The sequence below is a fragment of the Triplophysa rosa genome, linkage group LG14 (assembly GCF_024868665.1).
Source record: "Triplophysa rosa linkage group LG14, Trosa_1v2, whole genome shotgun sequence".
Classification (NCBI taxonomy): domain Eukaryota; kingdom Metazoa; phylum Chordata; class Actinopteri; order Cypriniformes; family Nemacheilidae; genus Triplophysa; species Triplophysa rosa.
Genome location: NC_079903.1, coordinates 13,285,946 through 13,312,201, shown reverse-complemented (window position 1 = coordinate 13,312,201; position 26,256 = coordinate 13,285,946). Strand labels below are relative to the sequence as shown.

At 38.3% G+C, this 26,256-nt stretch overlaps 1 protein-coding gene across 1 annotated transcript in view; it reads right to left on the bottom strand.

Moving 5' to 3' along the window:
- grik4 (glutamate receptor, ionotropic, kainate 4) overlaps positions 1-26,256 on the bottom strand; it is a 312,072-nt gene that overhangs the window by 122,693 nt on the left and 163,123 nt on the right. The window contains exon 3 of the mRNA XM_057350880.1: positions 21,553-21,687. Coding sequence (XP_057206863.1) covers positions 21,553-21,634 — 82 coding nt within the window. The 5' untranslated portion in view covers positions 21,635-21,687. The remainder of the gene's footprint in view (positions 1-21,552; positions 21,688-26,256) is intronic.

Sequence of the window (26,256 nt, the reverse complement as noted above, 5' to 3'; positions counted from 1 at the left end):
CCATTGCTCATTCTGCCTGCCATTGGAGTGCAGCCCTTAGGATGCATGTGCTGGGATAATTGTTTACATCTTCTGTTGCCTGTTTTTATCCCTTTCTTGCACTTTATCACTTGTCACACACACATAGACAGGATACGCCTTTGCCTCACCTTTGTGACACACAAGGCCGCATTTGTGTCACATCTCACTATGTGCATTTAACCAGAAGGTAAAAAATTATAGAAAGTTCAAAGTTAGGTACACTGTGCTTTTTAAAATTATTAAAAAAGTAAAAGCCAAATGTGATTAAATGTAACAAAATAATTGGCATAGTATTTAATGCATAATTATCAGACTTAATAATAAACGGGCACTTTGACATCTCTGCTACTAATAGAAGAACTTCTGTAGCCTTTTGTTGATACTAAAGCTTTGGTTCTGAGTGCTGATCTTACGCTGTTTTCCAAAATAACAATCACTATAATTAAAGGCTGTTGGTTTTCTTGTCCATAGTTGACATTCCCTCCTGGAAACGAGTGTACAAACATGTCAGGGGATGCTACATGCTGAGACTATGATGACTATAAAGACTCTCTCTCTCTGACTTTCAGTGTCTTTTCTTTGTCCTTATCTTGTCTACAGTAAACAGGAGGCTAAGCATACAAATCCCTGTTAAACTGCACTCCAAGTGCATTCCATGTAGGGCATTATCAAAGCTAAGCACCAAATCTTTCTTGTCCCCTCCCCTCTTCTATTTCCACGTGGGGAGCATGATGGAAAACCGCAGTGAACTAAATTCAATTGATTTCACATTCGCTCAGGAGCAGATTGCAGTAATAGTATCTGTGGAGTCCTCTTCTTTCCTGCCACCACACGAAGTGTTACGTCTCCAAAAAACATGCAAGCACCCCACACGATTACCACAAGGACAATCGCTGGTGTTTAGCGCAGAATCGCACCTACCCACACACTCACGGCTCCACAGACTCCAGCTGCTTAATGCAGAGCAGAAGAAACAACAGACGGAACCGTCTGGCAACAGAGCAAACAATACCTGACTGTCTGCTGTGTGAGGAAAGTGTTTATATTGTGGCGCACACTATTTATTTTGAGCTGAGGAACGCCGGAGTAACAAACAGACGAGGCGTTATGATGAAGAAACGACATTAAGATTAAACTGAGACGGTGGAGTGTTGACCGATGAGTTTATAAACTAGACATAAGACCTGAAATAAATGCAGTAGCACAGAGGGGTTTGTCACGACTTGCGTGGTGGAAGAACCCAAATGCAGGCAGACGGTGGTGAAGGGGTTAAACAAGACTTTAATTAAACGAACAAAAACACCCTCGATGGGGAAAAAACCAACTAAGGATAAATACAAAAACAAAGACTTCCCACGTGGGGGCAAAACGTAGAGACAGGATCAAAATAAAACTAAAATCCACAGATAGGGCAAGGTAGCAAGGTAACAAGAACACGGGTAAACACGGGGACAATACAACCAGGTAAGCACAGGAGTACACTCAAACACAGCACATACTCAGTACAATCCACGAGCACAGGACAAAGAAACAAGAGGGTATATATAGGAAAGACAAACGAGGGATAATGACACAGGGCATGTGAGGGTAATGGAACACGGCCGGGAAGTAATACGGGAAACGAGAGGGGCGAGGCCAATGACAAGACACTGGAGAGAACGCATATTATTGGCAAAAGGACAATAATATGTTTCTCTCCACACATAACCAAAGACTTTGTCATGGCTCTGCCTCAGGACCAGGAAATCCAAGACTAAAAGAAGCAGAACCATGACAGGGGTTATATTGAGATTATAGAGATATAGGAACCCTAAAATCTGTGGACGAAGCCGGTGCCCTAAGGGAGATGAGATACTGTACGACATGACCTCCAAACTGACTAAGATTATTATTGTTATTAATAGTATTATTATGCAAGGTATTATTATTCATGTATGTTTCATAATGTAATGTTAATAAAAAATGAAACATTTGTATTTTTAAAAATTCACACAAAACCACCATTTAGAATAAACTAATGAGCACAAAGTGATTTTAAAAGGTGAAAAAGCAACAGGGACTGAAACTCTTATATATATTATATGTAAAATTGTGATGCAGATTTAAAAAAAAGTCTGTTTTATGCATCAACTACCTAATTATCTATAAACCCTTCCGGTAACAGTACTACATACGCATACTGCGCAAAAAGTATAAATAAACTTGCATTTATTTTGTGATTTCGCTTAGAGAGTGAGAGAGGCTGAGAATGAACATCTATAACAACAAAACTGGCACAAACAAAAAAACACCTTATTACCGGCTAATTCTCTTTTTATTCGCATATCCTCAATCTTAGCACGCCCGCTCTATGCACAGCATCCAGAATTAACACTCACCAAACGTCTTTAAAATTGTCCTTGAGCTGTAAATACATTTCGCCTGTAAGTTTATTAGGAACTGCAACAGCAAGTGACACAATGACCTGCTCAGTTAATAAAAGATATATATAAGGAAAAAGCTAAATAAGCGTAAGTACATGTTTATTTAAAAATATACTGCATTCATTACACAAAATACAGTTTAATGGCCATTAAGAAAATATTTATGCCTCACACTTTTTTCCAATTCACTCGGTATTGGTAAAAAGGCTGGTTTTAGATTGTGTAACCTTAAAGCTAAATGAACACCAAGTTAACCATTCATTGGATAAAGCAAAAGTTCCCAACTCTCTCTCAACGTCCTCTTTCCTGCAATTTAGATCCAACCCTAACAAGCTAACAATCCAAAGCTAATAAGTGTCAATGGTGCCGCCATATTGGTAAGGGCAAGACTGCCTTACAAACATGTAAATGAATGGGACCTGCGGTTGTTCTGGACAAAAAAAACCCCACAATAACATTCACATCGGCAATATGGTGGCCGTTGATACACCGTTTATCTGCCAATGAAGTCTATGTGTGTCTACTTTCAGATGAAATCTGATTAGGGTTGGTGCTAAACTCAAAAAGAAAAGTGGACCTTAAGAGCCAAAGTTGAGAACCTCAGGTCTAAAACCTGAGCATTATATGAGCATTATTGTTTCAGCTTTTCTGCACTCCAAGCATTCACATTGATTTGTGGGTCGGGCTTGGGGTTTTGGAGTTGATGTTTGCATTGATTTGTGCAGATGGTCGAGTGATTAAAAGAGGAATATGACCATTCACCCCCCCGGTAAGCCACAGACCCATCAGGTAGGTCTTAATTAGACTCACGCTGTCAAGGTTCCCGTTACCACCTCCAAGGCAACTGAACTAACCTTGTGCGATCCTGTTGCTCTGCATTAGAATTTGCAGTGCATTATGGGTAGAACCAATGCCAAAACCGATACGCGGGCAGACACAGCCACAGCACTTCCACTTGTGCATTACTGAACGGTCATGCAAAGCAAATAAATGAAACATGCAGACACACCAAACAAACAGCCACCGAATGCGATTCATAAATAAATAACAGCACGACGCCTCTTCAGGCATGAGTGTGGAATAAAATATGTGTAGGGTCACTTATTTCCACAATACACATAGATACACAATACACTCAAGGCAGAAATCATACTGTAGTAGTGTATAGAAATCCTTGTAAAAATTAATTGGGAAACTTTTTGAACATGATTGCAAGTGTAAGAGTAAACATATTTGTATGCAATATTAAGAACAAAAGTATATTAAGTTTTAAAAAGCAGGTCTATCACTCCTAGTCGACTGAGAAGCTACACATAGAAAATACAGTAGATGAAGTGAATTTTAAGGAGATGCTTCTTAAAACTCAGTCCCTGTTCTCAGCCACCTGTGAACGGCCAATTCATCTTGACAGGGTGTAAATAACGTATCTGTGTTGTTTCGGCCCTCTTTTCTTACAAGACAATGAACTGGGGCTGACACGCGTTCAGGTAAGATGCAGGTGGAAGATATTTTCTGCTGCCAAGCTTTCTTAAAATTCTTGTCCTTTATCCAGAACAACTCGGCCGACAGGTAACGGACATGTTTTGAGGCGGGTTTGACAGTGAAGAAATATGTGCCGTATTTTTAATACACCTCACCAGACAGTGGCAGCACAAAAACAAAAACTGTTGAAATGATTCCTAGTGTTTGCTCTGCAAGAGGATGGAAATGCTTCCCGGCATTGTGTCTGTTTTCGATCCCCCTCCAGACTCTCCCACCCTAAACACTTTCATTCAAGATCCACCGGAGGCGTTTGATTTCTCAAATCCAGCAATGCATTATGTTTTATAATAACATCTGATAATCATTCATAATGTCTCTCCAGCTGGGCTAACACTTCTTACTGAACATTATGCACAAATGGAATATCAAGGGCTCTCAGAATAAAATAAACAACATGAAAAAATTACATTCACGAGTGCACTGATGCATCTTAACCGAACAGAAGTTTTTAAAAAGTGAATAAATATTTCATCTTAATAAATGGTTTGGCATTTAAACAATCACAGATTCTACCCTTTAAATATAAAGAATACAATAAATTACAATAATGCTTTTGTAGACGCACAGAACCTTGTCTTTGTGCATTTAAGGTTCATTTTTATCACTGCATTTCCTTGTATTTGCTCCAGCCATCTACCAGTTGACCTACAACTGCACAAATGGATCATCAGAGTGTGATATTTCAAACTCAAGTTTGAAATGCATGCGTGGCATTTCTTTTTAAAATCATATTGTAAATGTTATTTCATACTGAAGATTTGAAATTGGTGTTAATAGTCCTCGACTCCAAAAAGTGCTGCACTCTGCGCTACAGACTTTGAGAAATAAGTCATGAAACACTCATTCCTCCTCTAGCTTAATGACAGCAGAAAATGGAACATGGAAATGTACCATTTCGATTTTTTCCAAAGAGAGGCTAGATTCCATTTCCGTTTCATTTCTGCTGTGTTTAGTAGTGACAGAGGAAAAACCCGGTTCAGTCTAATGTGAATTCAGTACTTGGCATCTGCTCTGCCATGACCAGCTCTGATGATTTATGCTTTTTTAATATATGTGATATATGAGGTCATTTAGTTCCACAATCAAACAACGCTGGTGTGTAGAGGCTCACGTGGGGATGGGAGTTTTGTCCAATTTTGCAGCTAATTTGCGTTATAGACCAGATGACACCTAGAAATATGAACAGAACAACAATTTTTCTTTATTCCACATTTCTATGTAGTTCAAAGAATTATTTAAAAATGTTTCCCAATCTTTTTGCATTACACACTCCGAGCAATAAGACTGAAGTAAACCTTTTATCAGTGCCAATACTATATTTTACTTAACTCATATTACAACAGATATCATTATTAAAGTCACAATTCACATTAATATTAATTCATTTTATAACAGCAACTTCCATTAGCCAGGTGCCAAAATTGCAAAACTTCCAGTCCCAAGCCTTGAAGCTCATGATCCCTTGGATGTGTGATCTTTGCTGTATGTCTGGCATCAGTCCAATGTGTAATTGAATTTACTCTATGACTCTGTGGTCAGAGTAGCAAAAGATGTTAACGTTAATGCCAGGTCAATTGAGCTGATGTCGATCGTGTCGCTTTCAGCTCTGCTTCTGCTAAGCTAAGCATCAGCATTGCGTCTTTACACAATAGTTAAGGCTTCTCTACACATGTTAAAAATTCTGTTCAAAACACAGCAATACACAAATAGATATATTTTGAGTCATGTATTCATAACAAAAATTTTCATTAAAAGCCACAAAACTTTTAAAGTCCCAGAGTTTCTGCCAATCGCAAAGTTAGCAAAGTCTGACAGAGATAAATCAGTGTCCTAGAATGACATGCTAAGGGGTATGGCCATCGCAATGTTCTGAAAGCAGATCTGAATGAAATAAAATGAATTCAAATAGTACAAAGAAGTGCAGTTAGATCAAGCCTTTCATATGTCCAGCATCTACATAAAGCAGCAGAATTGTGAGGAAACACATGAAGGATGTTCTCCATGTCAAGTAGGCTGCAATCGTCGATCTCTTTAGTGAGGTCGTGACTATATAACATGATGATCACATGATGATGTAAATAGTGAAATTATGACATTGATCATGTTCCTTTCACTGGTTTGAACAATAGTGAGCCAGAGCCTGAACATTTTTATCTAAGGAAATCTGTACTGTACATCAGCGATATGAAAAGCAAGATCCTCAAGGCCTTACATGCCCATGTAATCAATGTCAGATGTATCTTATGGGAAATCTGCAACAGCAGGTCAAATTCTATGTCACTGAAAATTGACCTCTGGTCAGAGCCGACATATGGCTCAACTACAACTCAGGGAATTTGATTCCCGCTTGATGGGCCTTAGTCAATCCTGTTCCCCAATCTACACACTGTACATTTCCTGTCTGTGTAGTGTTTTTAAAAAGGGAATATTTTCACATTTCTCAGCTCACCCAGTGGCCAAAGATGGAGCGACTACTGAGCGCACATTTGCTTTCACAAGTGCAAATCATAAGCATGTTTCTAATAAAACGTTCTGTAGGAATAACTTCTTAAACTTAAAATACATTTAACACTACTGAGACCAGAACTGCCTTCTTTCAATTTGCGTCTTTCTTTGCTACCCAGCCAGAAAACCAAATGCATGTGACAACAAAGGCACAGCAGGGCTGATGGGAAAGTTACACTTTACTCCACTGGAGGGCAGTTTAGAAATTTGGAAAGCAGAAACAGATTTACAAGACATAAAACTCAACCTGCAGATTTCCCACGAGATCACGTTGAGTAAATGCTATTTGTGCAATTAATTCTTGCATCTAAAATGACTTTTTCATCAACATCAGGCAACATAAAAGATGACCAGTTAGACCTGAACCTCCAGCAACCGAGCATACAGAATTAATCTAAGCCATGCCCATGCTGAGAAAAGAGCTACCTGGAAAGTGATGAAAGATTACAATCAGAAGATCTCAGCATGCCAAGCATTTAATTGTTCTTAAAGCCAATCAATCTTTGCACCTGTACATCTAAGGCAATAAAGATTTAGCACAAGTTTGCGGCATACTTAAAGGGATACTTCACCCAAAAAGGAATCTTCTGTCATCATTTACTCACATTCGAGTTCTTCCAAATGTGTATAAATTTCTTTGTTCTGATGAACACAGAGAAAGATATTTGGAATAACGCTTACAGTATAACCAAACAGATCTCAACACCCATTGACTACCATAGTAGGAATAAAACAATGGTCGTCAAAAGTGCCCCATGACTGTTTGCTGTCCTACATTCTTCAAAATGTAATTTTTCCTACTATGCGAGTCAATGGGTGTTGATATCTGTTTGGTTATAAGCATTATTCTAAATATCTTCCCTGTGTTAATTAAAACTAAGACATGTATACACATTTGGAACAACTTGAAGGTGAATAAATGATGACAGAATTTTAATTTTGGGGTTAAGTGTCACTTTAATATGACTTGAAAATAAATAAAGCCCAAAGATGTGTTTTGTACCATTCTATCATAAGAATGACATTTTAGCACTTTCCCATCGCATTAGGGGGCATTCATTCAACAGGATTTTTTTTTTTCATTTTTATTCTCTGCATACATGTGTCAGTCTGGCGTCTTTAACCCGTGTCAAGTCACAAGCTACACGTGTGTGAAATAACAACACATTATGAGTCATTTTGTGTTAAATAAATAAGGGACAACACAAGGTTGTGTAAAAGACACAGAGTTGTGTTCAGTTAAGGACAGACTGCGTTGTTTAACACAACAGTTTTTAGTGTCATAAATTTTAGCAAGGTAATATTTGGTGCATAACTGTCTTTGCATGTAAACAGAAGCCAGATGAGAAACAACTTGCCGCCTTGCATGTCAGCTTTCATTTATGCCGTCAAATATTGCAATGACAAAATGCTCACAGCAACATTTTTCAGTTGGTTCTGATCAATTAACTTACATGGCTGGGGGAAACTGATTACCTCGTGTGACTCAATGGACGGGCTAGATAACAAACAATGGCACGTTTACTATGCGGGTGTTAATCACACAGTCCGCTGCGCTGTAAAAACGTGCACGCTGTTAATGCAACGGTTGAATGACCGGGGTTATCCGTAGGTCCTCGACACCTTTATAGCACAGCTCTGCTCGATGAAGGTCACGTTACTGCCGGGCCACTGCTCATTTTACAGCGCTGCTTTAGACTGCGGTGGGCTCATGCTCACCGGATTCCTAGGTGCACTCACCATAGTTCCTGAGGGGAATACAAGCCACCGTATTAAATCTTCAGGTTCACCTGTTTATTGCATATCTGAGCACTAACCTGCAGTGGAAGGGCGGCCAGCGGTGACCTGTAACAGCTTTCGGTTGGGAGAATTGAGAGGTGTGCGGTAAGACATGATGGGAATACTCCCTTACGGAGGTTCTGCCCTTTCTTAAAGGAATACCTCACCCAGGAATCATAGCTTACCCAGCATTTTGTCATTCAATCCACTTTTTTTCATCCTATTGTCATTTCAAACCTGTATAACTTTCTTCCAGTGAACAAAAAAAATATGATATCAAAGAATGTTGTGAAACCGAACAGCGAAGGTACCCATTCGCTTGCATTGGTTGTGTCCATACAATAGAAGTGAATGGGTAATGTCCCTGTTCAGTTTCACAACATTCTTTTGTCTTCTGTGGAGTAAAGAAAGCCAAAAAGGTTTAAAATGTCAAGAGGGTAAGTAAATGTTGACAGAATTTTCATTTTTGGGTGAACTTTAATATAACTGTTTAGAAAAATAAACAATATTACCTGGAGATCCATGTTCCTCATAGTGAAAGTTCACCCAAAAATGAAAATTCCGTCATCATTTACTCACCCTCTTGTCATTTCAAACCTGTATGGCTTTTCTTCTGCCGTAGAACACAAAAGAAAATATTTTGAAGAATGTTGGTAACCTGGACCCCATTCACTTGCATTGGTTTTGTATCCATACAATAGAAGTGAAAGGGTGCCAGTGCTGTTCAGTTACCATCTTTCTTTAAAATATATTTTTTTGTGTTCTGCAGAAGAAAGCCATACAGGTTTGAAATGACAAGACGGTGAGTAAATGATGACAGAGTTTTCATTTTTGGTTGAACTATGACTTTAACATTGCAATTATAAATGTACAAAAGTAATTAAAACAACAGTTTAAATAAATGATACCTACACAGTCAGCCAAGGTCTTGCACTTCTCGCTTTCAGTAACTTCCTCGGTGGTCCGATGGGCAGTTAGCGCTACGTAAGCACACACACACACACACACACACACACACACACACACACACACACACACACACACACACACACACACACACACACACACACACACACACACACCACACACACACACACACACACACACACACACACACACACACACACACACACACACACACACACACACACACACACACACACACACACACACACCTAACCAGCCTCTTGTGGCAGGCTTCCAGGCACTTGTGCTAAGCACCTCACTGGGCCTCTCTAACCTTTACGGCAGAATTTACAGTGGTGGGAAATGTTGTTTCAGCCTTGTACGGTAAACTGCTATCTGTAAGGTATAATTTGTCATCAGAAACCACAAGACGTGCCATGTTACTTGTTAAATTATACATCTCTCTAATATCACGTCTCATGTAATAGACTTTTGAGTCGTGTTCAGAACCAACATTCCTCGTGCTCATCACACATGCCACAAGCAGCAACTATTCGACTATCAGTGAGAAAAAAGAAACTCAAAATAGAACTGCAATTATCTTGAGAAATCACTTCAGTTTTATTATAAATCTAGGGGTTCAAAGGAAGACACGGTAAGATGAGGTTATAAACAACAGCAATAATGCAGCTCTAGAGGAATTCCTGCAGGGTTCGACATTAACGCTTGTCCGGGACAAGTGAGTGTTTTGTATGGGCAAGTGAGAGAGAATTTTACTTGCCCGACCGGACAAGTGACTTGAAGAAAAAAATAATAATAACAGTGCTATGAAAAAGACCGATCTGTGCTAAGAATAAGAAGAATATGTGCATTAGACAGAGCCGCGTGTTTGTGTGAATTGCGTTTTTTTCGTGGCTGTGCTTGTTTGTGTGTGACAGTAATCCACAGCGCACTGCATTGAGTCCATAACGTTAGATGCGGATGAGGAATCATGTTATATGTCATCTGGCTCTTCTGCGTGTCTGAGTGAATGAGTTGCACAGATTAACATACTACACGAGTGATGGTCGAGGATTTGTCTGCATCTGCATTGTATGAGGATATAAAAGACATTAACTTCATCTCCAGGGTTGCTCTGAGAGTTTATTTTACGAGCATCTTACTGTTTGAGTACAGCTATCATCAAGCACACTAAAACTCAAGCGTCTTCCCAACGACCCGTCAAAATAAAAGTCTTGTTAACTTGACCACTCAGACAAAAAAATACTGTAGAATTTGCTAAAGGAAATTGTAGTACCCTTGTAGTAAATTGATAAACTGTAGTATGTAGTAAACAAAGTTCAAAAACACTGTAGTATCTATGAATTTTAGTGCAGTTTACTATAGTAAATATCACATAATAGTATACTACAGTAATTTATGTGGACAAATAGACCTCGATTGTATAGTAAAAAAATGAAATACACAGAACTTGGAAAAATAAAACAAATTTAGGTAAACAAAAAATTATATGGCCCTAATTTATCCATCTGCATGTAACATTAATGTCATTTGTCAGTTACCTGCCTATTCATGTGATGAACTGCACTTTCCTGCACTATTTTTTTAATGATGACAACAGACGTTTTATACTTGTGCTACAACTGTTTGGCCTCTGTAGCACCAGTGCTATGTGTAAAAAAAGTTAACGTACAGCCCTTTACCGCTTGCCTTTGTTCTATAGCAATCATGGAGAGTATTAACAAATTTAGGTGGCCGCGGCGGACACTAGGTAAAACACTTTTAAGCAAACTTGACCAATCAAGATCCGAAACAATTATATTGACACTTCAAATGCAATATCATTTTTAATCTTCGGACAAGTAATGTTTGTACTCGGACAAGTGAACTTACGAAGGACAACCACATGACAATGCTTAATGTCAAGCCCTGTTCCTGTCATCTTGGAAAGTCAACTTAGAAAACAAGATCTAGTCAGCATCCAACGTAAGGGAGTGATTGGTACAATGGCTTAGCAACATTTTTTTCCATTACATCAAATTATAAGCAAGGTGAATGTGACTCATAATTTGCAAATTGTAATGCATTTTTCTTTGCATGGAAACTGCCATAACTAACACCATTAAACTTCACATGTGGTGCATTCAGGCGAGAACGCTGATAGCCTCAGACTCCATGTGCTATATGCTTTGTGAAAGAAATCTCTCAGCCGGAAATGTTTTATTGAATTAGTCTGCTGTTGTGCATTTTAGCATATGTGCCATAGCTTCAGCCTCCACAGAATCAATTCAATCCCACAGCACAAACAGCCCTGATGATGAAACACACCAGTGACTGACACACAATTTCCAGTGTGTCATCTCTACATGACTGCTGGGGCGGATTCATCTGGAGAGGTGAATACTAACATTCCACAGTCCACGTTTTCATCACATCCGCTTTTAAATACGCAACATTCCCTTTGCAATCCATTTTCCTGTTGAATTATAAACAGTATGAGCCAACAGAGACAGCAAGAAAGATTACTGTTAGCTCGAGACACCAAACTCATTTACATTAACGCATCTACCAGACGCCTTACATTTTGATCAGTTTGTGTGTTCCTTGGGTATCAAACTCACAACCTAACGCAACGCTCTACCAATAGAGCTACAGACACATTCAGTCCTTATGAGCACATCGACTGAAATTGACATCAGGCTAACAAATCCTGCTCTGGTGTGTTCAGAAGAACCAGAGCTTTGTGACATTATCGCTCGATTAAAGAGCCGCTCACATGCTGTCATATTAAAGCTTCATGAGAGCCGGTGCATGCTGGACTTAGCTGTTAAGGTGAATATTCTCATGAATAATTGACGGAAATTTACCACAGGTTGAGATTTGTGTCTAAACGCAGGAGATCAATGAGTTCAGAGCGCTGAGACAGCGCGCAGTTGAAAGGTTGGTCCCTGCCGTTACCAACACCTCTGTAGAAACATAAGATTTGCTTATTATGGATGCTGAATATACAGTTTTAAAGCCCATCACACAACGCTGGATGTCAGAGTGCAGATTTTCATAAAACAATATTTTAAATAAAATAACAAGCAAAAATAACAGCCCTTATGAAAAATGTTGAAGCTAGTTATATCGTGGATTAAAGTATTATTCTTGTTCTTTTGAAATGACAGAATTTACAGAAACATTTAGAGAAAGTAGGTTTAACAATGTTAAGTACATTTAAATATTACCATCTGCATCTATGTTACGTATTGTCGCTATCCTTCCGTAAACCTTGTTTTTCAGGAAATGACAACACAGTATTTAATGTTTTTTCCAATGTTAACAAGCACTTTTTAATACGTTTTAGATGTTTGCCAGTGACAAACATAAAGGGTGACTAATAATAGTGATTTATGGCAAACAAAAAATCACAAAATATGGAGCTACAAGGTTTCAGAAGAACAGCAGCAATATCCTATTCAGTACGAAATAAATGATGAAGGGGTATGATGCAGGCTGAACAACCAATAAAAGTCTTAAAGGTAAAATGTATTGTTACCCAAAGATAAAAAAAATCATAATTTCTTTCATGTTTTTTTTTTCAGTTAAACACTAACAAAAAGCACAAATATCCACCATAAAACAGTTAATGTCTTCTAAAGCAACTAGTTGTCATATTACAACTTTTTTATATTATATTTATATATTATATAATATTATATTTTTGGATTTGCTTGTTTATTTGTTGTATTAAATTTCACTGAAAACGATGAATAACACTGCATCTACACCGGACGCGACCGGCGCAGCGCGACACGACAAAAGACATTAGAAACGCATTAGAGCCCATTATAATTAAACATTTTGTCCACAATGGATGCTGTGCAGTGCGACAAACGCATTAGAACAAACCGTGTGTCGTGTCCCGTCGCATCCGGTGTAGACACGGTGTAAGAATTTTAATTTTGGGTAAACTAATCCTTTCAAACATTCTCTTCTATCCCAACTTATCCTTACACCTAAAGAAAGGATACTTACTGGATGTCAGAGTGCATGTGTAAGAGACGCATGTAAAAATGACGAAAAAATGAAGTAGTAAAAAGAAACCTTGATTAACATTGTAAGTTGACTCCAAGGAAATTAAGTCTACAAAAGTCTTTCAATACACTGTTGACATCATCAAAATGACATCAATCAAAGTTAAAGCTACTCTCTGAAATAAAAATCCCCCAAAATGTTCAAACCTGTTAATGATTTCACATTTAGGAGTGTTAAACACAATCAATCCTGTTCAAATGTCCTTCAACTAACTACTCGTCTGTATCAGAGCATCTGTTCAGTTCTGCTACATCCATCACAGATTGATTCCTTTGTTCCAGGATATATTCTACATGGGTAATGATGGAAACACAACCGGCACCATCATACAGCTCTAATATTCTGTCACTCTGTCAATGCCAGTGCGTTCCAGCCGCAGCATTTGTTCCAGCTGCCTCTAAATCTGAGAGGTTGTTTGTCAGCTCTATATCCGACGCCAGTCTGCTTTCTCCGGTACTCATCGATCCATCTCTCTCCCTAACTCTCCTGCAGTCTTGCATTCTCTCTCTCTCTCGCCCGCTCGCTCTCCTATACAATTACGCCAGGCCTGTCTGGGGGCACCCACTGGACACGGTTAGCCTGAATGACAGGTAATGACACCCACTGAGAGATTGCCTGTTCCCGGGGCTTGCCGCCGTCCGGCTGCATCATTTCGCCGCCGAAAGAGGATGTGTCTCTTCATAATTTCCTACCTCTGCCACCCTTTCTCTGATTCAACGTTGTATCCGTTCTCTGACTTCTTAAGGATGGCAGATTGCGGTTTGATTAAAACAACAAACAAAATGGGTCTGTCTGTGCCGTTTGAATGTCAGGATCGGTCCAGTCAAGCATCTTTTAAACTGATGAAAAGTCAAAGCACAGGCTGAGTAACAGATGTTGCCATCTATGCAGGTCTACAGAGGTTCAGGTTCATAACGCCGCAGGGTAAATTCAATGGCTGATTCTTAACAGCATCTTAAAAGCGGCTGCAGTTGTTTATCTTTGGCAGTGTCGGTTGTGTGGTGTATCGGATCACACGCTGTTCAGCCGTTCAACATAAACCAGGCCTGTTAGTGAATAAAAGATTAATAAAACGAATGACACGTTTCCTGTCGCTTGGTTTGAAAAGGCTGAAATGCTGGTACAGAATTGAAGAAATCTCTAATAAAAAAGTACTAAATTTATCATGGTTGGCTTGTTTTTATTTTACGTAGAACCAATACCATTTCATTTCTACTGTATGTGGGAGAAACAATTGAGACATTTTACCAGTCTGTTTAAAATGCTACGCAATTACTATGAATATTACATTTATTTAGTGGCGAGCTATTTCAAAATACCATGACTGTACCATATGACATCCACTGGACAACATCAAAGCCAACCCGTCAAAATACAGGAAAGTAACATGTAGAGAATTAAAATATAAACTGAGCAGGTGTACAGTTGTCATCTCAAGTCCAAATTCATAAGTTATTCCTATAGCAGCAGATGAAAACACATCAAGAGGGAATCTGCAGTCTGACCAAAGCCAAAGTGCTGAAATGTTGTCAGGTTATCACACCAGATTCTTTCCTCAGCGGACACAACAGAGACAGAATTAACATGTCACAGAAAACACTTCCCATACAGATGTTTTAATTACGATTTAAGGAATACTTGTGAAAGCCTGTGAAAAAACTGCAGTATGCATGAAACAACATGCTACCAACAGGCATACCATACAGAATAGTGAAACATATCACATTTTCATTCTCAAACATTATTTCACTAAATTAAAACATTTAATTAAGCCTTCAATACTCTAGTCTATAACATCAGATTAACATCAGACAGCGGCTTTTAAGCTTTAAATATACGTTTCATTTGGAGGTTATATTGTTACTGTACCTGACTTTTAATAACCACACAACACAAAACAATATTATTCTTGTCTCCTGTACATTTTAAGTTAGGCTTTATAATTAAGTTTGAACATACCTATAATTAAAACAGACCTTTTTAAAATTAGTTCCCATCTCAGCTCATTCATTTTTATTTATAATTCATTATACTTCATTCAGCCTTTTTTAATTTCTTGAATGTCTCTTTAAATAATTTTTGTGAAGATAATAATCTAATAAGAGAAAAAAGACCACAATTTCATCTGTTACTTCTATATTATAAATGTCAATATAAGCTTGTTAATATATCCAAAATATACCTGCTTCTAATAGCAAGAATACAAAAACACAAAAGAAGAATATTCAGGGTGTAATAAACTGCTAATTTTATTCAAGTATGTTACCCTGAGCATGTAAAATAAACAGCTCATGTCACACAAAACCACAAGGTCACTTTACACCCGCACTCTCCTGGGAGAAATTAATTTCTTGACAACATGGTGAGGTAAATAGCTGCACCTGTCGTGCTTTTGCAGCCGTGATAAACGGATGGGGACCGGAGAAGCCAAATGCTACTGTTGTATGGCAGAAGCTGGCAGGGTGGGGTTATTAGTTGCTTATGTCCCCGTTTGGCTCAGAGCGGGTAAATGTCACGGTCCTTCCGCAGGACCCTCGCTGAAATTCTGACTTGTAATGAGGCATGACACTGATTGGTCTAAAATGTTACCGGCTGCTCAAAATATCCCAGACGGTCAGAGAGAAAATGGCTTTTTCTCGTAAAGCCGTGAAATTATTAACAAACGATGGAGCAGAACAACTCTGTCTATCAACCTTCAGCACATAAATGACCGAAAGCCATTATGAAAAAGATGAATGTCGTAAACACTTTCCATAAGGACAGAAAAACATCCAAGATGAATACAGTACAACTCTCTCATACGAAGGGTAATGACAAAACCCAACAGACTGTTATCAAACTCAGTCATGATTGAAAATCACTTCACACTGAAAATCATTTTCAGCTAGCCGCAACCTTGTTGACTACTTGAATTGAGAAATGTTGGCCGGGTTGATCTTAGCAATCATTTATCCAGACAATACACTCTGTCATATAGTATATAACTGTATATGTACTGTAGGTGCAGGGGCATGAGGACACATATACCATGAAAAGGTCTACATTTATGTTTCCGTTTCTTTGAGACAGCCTTACACGCATAAGCTCACGGAAAGTTGGCAGACATCACCGCTGGCTCAGATCTATGCAAGCAAGAACAAGGCAAGTTTGTACTCGCTTGGCACCACAATAGCTATAAAACATGAATCACCCTGTCTGATTCAGTACAATCCCCCTGCAGGCCTTAAAAAATGACCTAGCAGCTTACCTTACCAGCTGCAAATTCATTTGAGTTCTATACAGGCTCTCTTGGGAAGCACGCAAAAACCGAACTGCACTACACCTGCGGAGGTAGGCATGCACAAACTTAGGCATCAGCGTGTGTGGTTTCGCAGACTCAAAAAGCAGTTTTGATCATCTTTGGGGATCCTATAAACCAGACATCTGCTACTTAGTCAATCTCTGCTCTGATTGGCTGCTGTCTCTATTGCACATTATGTCAGGTTTAAATGGACTTTTAGATGCAGGCGGCGACAGAAATTTGAGATTTTATCAGGAGCAAAATGAGTTGAATCTATACATTTCTCTTTTCTCGTTCTGCGGTTATGAACGATTACTTGTACTTAGAGATTGAGAGGGAAGGTGGCGACATTGATTTTTCTTTACATCATCAGTTTATTGTATTGGATTCTGACAAACATGCACGCTGTCAATTACTCAATACACATGAGAAAAAGTCATACGAAAGTAATTCATACTCGGCAACTTACAGCTTATCAGTTCACGGATAGACACAGAGAAGGGTTTGAAAACACGTCCAAATTTTATAAACGCTCTATTTACAGACACAATAATCAATCTTTTGGCCTTTTATTAAAGGCAGAGTAGGCAATCCTGTCCAGAAACCTTTTTTTTGTCATGCTGGTTGGAAGTCTCTGAACATCCTGATAGCAGTCAATAAGTAAAGCGAAACATTGGTATTTTTATAATTATATATCATCTGTGAAAGGCGTAGGGTCAAAAAACGTTGTTGGGCAGTAAAAAACCAATTACTGCCCTCGGTCCGAAGGAAATGATACATCATGTGTACATTTTCAGTCAGCGTATTTTGCATCCCACTGCACACCCTGTTCACGCAGACATCATACGTCATCAGCGCGCTCATGTGCAGGCAGCGGGACAATGGCGGACAGAGAGCAGGTACCTGGAGATGTTCGTTATTGTAGTAATGTAATTCACATTGTACTGTAATGTTTTCTCACCGGTGAATGTGACATGACTTCACTGGAAGCTTCTGGTCTGTGCGCGCGCTCATGTGTTTTGGAGGAGGCGTTTTGGAGGAGGGTTTTGGAGGAGGCTCATGTGTTTTGGAGGAGGCTTTCGTATGATTTGTATGATCGTATGATTGCACTGCTAGCAGGCAAACGTTAGCATTTTCCAAATTATCTACTCTGCCTTTAATACAGACTCAGAGAGTTATGGAAACAGTAAAGCAGTCCTCGTCTTCTATCCCTAATATCAACCTCATAATGGACATAGTCCATTTACAGACCATCTAAGGCATATTATATTGCACACACAACTAAAAAACACGTTCTTGACTTCCTTGCGATGGCCAGGATGTAAGAACGGGGCGGGGGTTGCGATGCTAAAACACTAAAAGAACGGCTTTGTCAAATTTACGTGCTGAAGAGGGGGGACATGATGCGTGCTTTTTACACCAACAATGGCGGAGCGGCACCACATCAGAGCGCTGCAAACAGAAAGCACACGTTTTAATTAATCGTCAACTGAACGAGACAGCAATACACAGGGCCAGTTGTGGAGGTGCTCTGATAGGAGCAAGAGGTGAAGAGACGTGCAAGATGTGGAGGAGGAGAGCAGCGCCGCTTAATTACTACACGAGCGCATCGGGCGAGTCAGTTTGTTTCGTGTTGTTTCGTGACAAAGGGGATGACAGAGCCGGGTGCGGGAAAAGAAGCGACCTGATTGGTCGCTTAATAATTGATCTGTGATAGCAGGAGCCTGTTTTGAAAAGCACGCCGCCTCATCTGACCCCAGAGCCAGCGGAGTCAAAGGCATTGTTTTTGTAATATGCCACCAAATAAGCAGATCAATGCCGCTTTGCCGAGCACAAGCATTTCACAGGCCTCAATGTTGTAAATTAACAGCTTCACACTTATGCACAGAACTGGGTTTGCCAACTTTATCAATGGAAAATAAATAAAGGACACACTCAGGTGCTTTAGGAAAATAAGACTCTTTATGACATGTAACAGTTGTTTACCGGGTGATTTTGATCTTTGAGGACAAACTAGATCAACTAGATTTGACTTCAGAAGTTTTTCACATTGGTGGCATTAAATCATACAAACATTCAGAGTTGGGTTGATGGCACATAAGCACGTTAATTAAAAAGATATCCATGGGCACATTTGTATTGTTTTCTAAATCATAACTGTACAATAAATCAATGCTTGGCACTTTTGGACAGACAAAAATGCAGATCACAAAATCGATTTATTTTAATGCTGGTTTAAAAAAACTGTTTTTATGGTGGTAGTATCTATTTTATAACTCCATCCTGTATATAAATCTGTATAATTTTCTTTGTTTTGATGAACACAAAGAAAGATATTTGGAAGAATGCTTGTAACCAATCAGTTCTTGGCCACCATTGACTACCATAGGACTACTTGCTTTATATTTAATTTGTTCTGTTGAACGCAAAAGAAGATATTTTGAAGAATGTAGCAAAGCAAACAGTTCTGGGGCACTTTTGACTATCATTGTAAATGTTCCTACTATGTGGGGTCAAGAACTATTTGGTTACAATAATTCTTCCAAATATCTTTCTCTGTGTTCATCAGAACAAAGACATTTATACAGATTTGGAACAACTCCAGGGTGAGTGAATTAAGGCACACTCATTTTAGTTTTGGGTGCATGATGTTAGTAAGAATATTTTGATCATCTTAGATCCTATTGACTTTCACTGCATTGAAAAGTGCAAACAAAACCCTGTGTACACTATATGATTTTGCATTATGTGGAACGATTTGCAAGCCTACACACGACCAAACACATTCCCTTTGCTAAATCAGCTGCTATCATTAAACCCCACTATTTTATGATTTGATCGCCATTCCAGTATGTCATTTTTGACAGTCACACTTGTACATAAAACAGCTTAAATAGCTATAAACACTAAAACACTCACAACTGTATATGAAAGATGTCAAAATAAAGAACAAATGGCTTCTGTTCATTTTAAATATGGCACGATTCTGCATTATACAGAACGGATTGAAACCCGACTCACAACACATGCAAAACCACAAGCATTTCCATTGCTAAATCAGCTGTAACAAAATTTACATTTGCACTGCTCAATATAGCGCCAGATAGATTGGACAGAATTACCATCACTGTTGAAAGCACATGCATATATTAAACGGTCTCTCTCTCTCTCTCTCTCTCTCTCTCTCTCAGTTTGCTTAGACATTGCTGTTCCAAACCGTAATGAAGTCCGTTTAAACAGCTATATTCATTGTCTTAATGAGGGGAAGGTGCTTTAATGCTCTTCTCCAGCGAGACAGAAGCTGTGTGGGTGCTAATAAACACAACTCACAAAAACAACATCTCTTAACCAAGTATCTGAGCACTTCACTCATTTTTGTTAGCATTTAATTATTCTGCAACATTATGACTGACATTAGCACAGCTCTCCCGGGTAGAATATAATTGACAGTAATTTCATATTAATGGTAATTCTGAAGGGCTCTCGTGGATTAAAATCATGCAGTGTTTTGCATGTTGATGTCACTCACATTGGTAAAACATGGGCGGGTGTTTGGAAATCATTTGGGAACTATATTATTGTTTGAAAGAGTTAAAGACAAGACTAATTATATTAACTACATTTGCAATTTGCTACATTTGATCCCAGCCAATGTTGCATATTTGGTTACATTTTTGGCTCCACAGGAGGTTCCAAAGAAACCAAAATTGAAAATAAATCACTATATTGCATTTCTCTATATTTCTAAGCAGTTGTGACACTTTCTGTGAAATCCAGGCCAAAGTCCTAATCTAATTATGTGATAATGAGGATCAAAGTTTGATTTTAATCATTAATTTTGATATAATTTCAATATTTGACTTAGCCTTACTCAGTCAGTATTAAAGATATCAAGGTTATATTTCAGGAATGTTCTTTACGTTATGTAGGATGATTTTATGAACAATAAATCACAAAAAATGACTTTATCTGGGTTTTCACAGACTGGGACACATTTAGAACACCTCGCATTTGCTTTAATAATGATATGAATTCTGTCTGGCATGAACTTTACAAGTTTGTGCAAAACCTGATGATCCATGTTATCCATGCGTGATTTGAGAACGTTTCAAAGAACATGTTGTGTGCTTCAATGGCAGCAAGAAAACCTGACCAACTGTACAAAGACTCAACGTGGTCAAAGTCACACATTCCCAACATTCATTAGTCACATTGGACTAGTGCAGAATCTTTAATAATTACAATGCATTTTCCTTTGTTTAAAATAATATTTCAATCAGAATGAATGTTTTTGATTCATGACCATATTAGATTTGCTTTTAGAACCCGGTTAATGGTCTCAATCACCCAACAGTGTACGTAATGTATGCAGATTTCTCAAAAATGTGAACAGTGTGTGAACTCTGTGGTCATTTTAAAATAATGCTCTATTTGAATGAACCAACATAATAGCTAAGCAATGAACCTGGTGGTTTTCCAGCATTTTCTCACTGCTCTCAAGGGGCTTAAGACTAAACTGTCAAGCTGTAATTATAAAGATTCATTTGTGATGGTATGGTATTGTGAAGGAAGATACTAAGGGATTTGTCGAAGCGCTCAGATTAATGATCATTTAAATATCTTTGCATTGTGATTGACGAGATTAAATGAACTTACTCTTTACCATTCATTTGGAACTTCATTTATTATTTGCAGTTACAGGAAATCGAATTGGCATCTTAATACTGTATACAGAGTGACCTCCACGAGCTCCTCTACAGTGTTGCAAACCATCTATGTTTTTTTTACTGGCCTTTGTTTACAACACCAACATAAAACAAGCACAGTTCACATTCTCATTTCCATTTTCCAGTGTGTTAATTCTAAGAGTTACATTCTGCCTCAAGGCAGCAAATCTGGTGTGAAACCCCATCACTTGAATTAACAGCGATTACAAATTACACCCTTCAAAGTAGGGCCTAACTAGAGATAGAGGCCACAGATAGTGATGCGTTTCACGCTTGAAACATGACTCACCTATTCTGAATGAGAGCGGGCCACTGGTGGCGTTTCTCACCCACATGGCTAAGAGGAGCAGAGACGCCCAGGCTGCGAGCATCTTCTTTGACTCCTCATGGGTCCAGCCCTGGGGGTCCCCCTTCACACAGCCACCTGCCACATCACAAAAACACAACAATGATAAATGATTAAATACTGTGTTGTCAAAGTTGACAAGCACTTTTTAATACTTTATTATTGGTTAGATATTAGCAAAACCCAGTAACAAACATGAAAGGTGACTAATGATAATGATTTTTAGCAATAAAAAATATCACAAAAAATCACAAGACATGGTAATACAAGGTTTCAGAAGGATAGCAGTGATATATATTTTTGCACAATGCTGAATGAGAAGACCACCAGAAACATTTTTATTACATACAGTATGTTGTTATTGTTAACTATGTTGGGAAAATTTGTTTAAGGGTGTGAAACAAAAAAACCCTAAAACTAACCTTAAAAGTTCTTAAAGTAAAATCCATTGGCAAATAAGTAGTTTTTCTTTACAAAAAAATTTACAGAATAGTTCCCAAATTTTCAGAAATGAGGGCCATGAACTAGCATCCTGCATTAGTCTGGACATTTTTAGGAAAGAATTTTTGGGACCAAATCTATGAAACTTGTCATTCTGCAGTATTATTCATTCATTAACCTCACAGCCAGGACAACAGAGATAATGTACTGTGACACGAGTATCTGTCTAATTACCATAATGTTTCACATTTCTACCAACATATGTTTTATATCAGCTGCACTATACAAATATAATTCAAGAGGACAATTAGACATGCCACTTAAATATAACAAGATTGAGCCTTTTGCATTTACAAAAGTGCAACAAGCTTTTTTGTTGATGGCTGAGTTTTATCATCTATGCGAGAAAGCCACAACACAACAAGCCAAGGATGTAAAATGTTTTACTCGCTCGGAAGGAAAACATAAATCACAAATATTGATTTTACTCATTACTTATTTGGCCGCCACAAGGCTAACATATCTAACATATCTAGCCTCATACACTGATTTTTTGAGGGAATAGGTGTAAATTCTTTATAAATACAAATGCAAAATCCGTACAAATGTTATCTGTTGCACTTGCTTTGAAGATACAGAGGCCAAGGGAAAGATGAAACTCGCCTCAATCCACATTCGTTTTATTGAAGCATTTCTGCTTGCTCCACAGACTCTTAATCATTATAACTTATCTTCTTTGCTTATGCGGTGCATAAAAAACGTGTCAAGAATCAAGCAGCTAGCTGCAGAGTTTACCAGAGGACATGCTTCAAGAACCACATGCCTAATTCATTCATCAAAGCTGGATGCAATGACAATTAGAAAACGCACGCAAATCCAAATCAATTCACTCAAATGCAATTACAGCAAATCAGCTTCAATGACTTAGCATGGCCTGTGCACAGCACCATCCACTACAGAATACAGAACGGGCACAGCAAATAACCAACACTGAACAGACACTTGTAATTTAATTTTACTACTGTTGACTCAATAAATGTATGTCATCTGGAAATTCAACTGTTTCAGTTGTTCATGTAATCGTTCCCAAATTAAACACATCCCAAAGATTCTGCATTAGAATCTTCACACAGCTCTTGTCACACAACAACAGTTCATATTGACCATGTGTCAAGCTTCAAATAAGACAAACAACACAGCACCATGAAAGTAGCCAAAACTATCTTAAAGGGATAGTTCACCCAAAAATCCTGTCATCATTTATTCATCCTTGAGTTGTTCCAAATCTGTATAAATGTATTGGTTTTGATGAACACATAGAAAGATATTTGGAAGAATACTTGTAACCAAACAGCTCTTGGCCACCATTGACTACCATAATGTGAATGTGAATACAGGCTATCGAGAGCAAGATCATCAATAAATGTTGACTACACCAATTTTTATTACCAACCTAACATACTGTATATTGTATCTGGAATGCATGTCGTAAATATTTGATAAAAACCACCACACACGTTTTAATGACATGACATTTTTCAGTGAACCGTTCTTTAGAAAAGCAAGCTGAATTTTGACACTGTAAAATAATATTATTACATTTATTTAGTTTTTAAGGTTAATAAAATAACTTAATACCAATTAAAACCCTATCTTAAAATAAGTGCCATAAACTGAGGCTGTAAATGTATCAGATTACAGGTGACATTTAAGAGCTGACAGGCAATTAAAATACAGTAGAGAGCCTGCAAACCCAAAACAAAGCTTTTTGACTGTAAACAGAAGGAAGAAAATTGGTTGCGTTGCTTTCATCATTCATTAAATTGCCATTGTTCTCGAGGAACACCGCGTGATGGAGATACGCTGTCTTCAATCTGGCCTCTGCCAAAACAAGCAACACAGGCATCATTAAAAAAAGCTGAATGAGATGGTATGGGACACTACTCTGTAAACAAGCAGGAAATCTAACACATACTGTACAGTAGGCGTCACATTTTCATAATTTTACCAACTGGTGCTTTTCCTCGGATAATGATTCAAAGTTTAACTTTTTTCCCCCAAAATAATGTTGCATGGTGCTTATAATAAACATTAGAGGCACAGTGTTTTTCTTGTGAGAACTAATAGATATGTTGAAAAAAAGCCATTTTAAAACACATGAAACTTTAAATTGGAAAATATTGTAGTTGGGAAATATTATATGTTTACAAGTGACTACAAATTAGCATTTGCTTAAAAGCTTAAAGGTCCAGTGTATGAAATGTAGGGGCATCTAGTGGTGAAGTGGCGAATTGCAACCAACGACCCCTTCCATGTCCCCTCCCTTTCGAAGCACTATGGTGTCTGACACAGAACTAATATGTCGTCACGTTTTCATTTTTTTGGCGAATGAGATAACATATTTATGAAAGGCGCTCTGTAGAGCAGTTTGTCCGTTTTGGGCTACTGTAGAAACAACATGGTGAATTCCATGTAAGGGGACCCGTGGTGGATGTAGATAGAAATTTCTCATTCTCATGTAATAAAAACATAATGCTTCATTATGTTAGGTCTTTATACACCTCTGAAGACATAGTTATGCATATTATATTACATTTCTGTCAATAAATGCTTCAAAAATTACACACAGCACCTTTAATTCAGACCAAATGTTTTGAATGCAAGCTGGTTCTGACCAAGTTTAAAATTGTATATATTTTGTGTTTTTTCTATACTGCATTCATGGCCCGCATGATGGCAACAAAAATTGCTACTATAATATGAAATAAAACAGCTCATGTCATGCAGTTAGCTCATACTGTATATTAGCCATATTTTGTACCCTATTCATGTGAAGTGCTGCAAGTTTTCCTGTGGCTCAGTGGTTAGAGCATGGCGATAGCAACGCCAAAGTCATGGGTTCGATCCCAGGGAATTGCAAATAGTCAGAAACAAATGTATAGTACAATGCAATGTAAGTCGCTTTGGATAAAAGCGTCTGCCAAATGCATAAATGTAAATTTAAGTGATTTCTGCAGGAGCTGCCATTCACATATAAAACACACAATGACCATGTACTCTTACAATAGTAAATTTCCTTGAAAGCTGGAGAGCTGGTACAGGAAAGTACTGACAGGTAGGGCTACGGCTAACAGCTCTTTAAAGCAGTAGGAAGTACTGCTCAATCTAAAATCACTACGAGATTGAGCCGTTAAACCTGCATTTGATAAAGAAATAGGGATGCACCGATATGTACATTTTGGCCGATAACGATAACTGAATTCTTGAAAGTCCAAGTAAAGTGACATTGAAATATGTGTTCTGAGTTTGTCACACAACAGAAAAGTGTGTTTATTAACCACCCAGCCAAATTTTAATGGAGAAAAACAGATCCAAGTAAATAAAGTAAGTTATCAAAATCATGGAAAAATAAGCAGGACTCTCTGCTCTCAAACGCTGGGGGCGTGTCCGCTGTTGGCGCTGAAGCCACGCCCACTCGCATCGCTCAACTTGAGTCCACAGCCCAGTAGAGCAGGCTATATGTGAATTGTATTAATACATTTTATGGGAGGATTTGAATTCAAACACAAGTCAATGTGCATGATATTCATCAATAGATAATTCACAAGCAGGTTAAAAGGTATGCATATTTGGCGTGCTGTCCGGAGAGAGGGCTCCGAGCCCGGCTGTTTCTTCCGAACTCGGAGTACTCTCCTACTGTCCGAGGAGAAGGCTACGGGCCCGGTAATAGCCTGTATGAACCCAAAGCTTGGTTACAAATAGCAGCCGGCAATGTTCAAAGATAGCATTTGTGCATGGAGGCAGCTTAGAGAGACAGGCTTCATAGGCAGTGTAACAGAATTCTATTTGAGTTATAAAGAGAGCGTCTTTGCTATAACCAATCACATATTTAGAAACTACAAAACTAATTTCTCACTAGAAATGCAATCAAAAGTTATTGAAAGTGAAAATTAAACTTACATTTATACAAAACTATGCTCCAACAGGCGTTTCGACCACCATTTTATTTTTTCGAGCTTGAGCCTTATCGACCAATCATGTTCCTAGCATGTTGTTATGGAAACGACAGGTCTCTGTCATTGGTTAGCTGTGAAAAAAGGTGCTTGATAGGACGTTTTTTCAGAAAAGTTGAACTTTGTTCAACCTCAAAAGACACTCTGAGCTGCAGAAAAAGACGCTGGCATTTTAAAAAAGCGTCCAGGACTT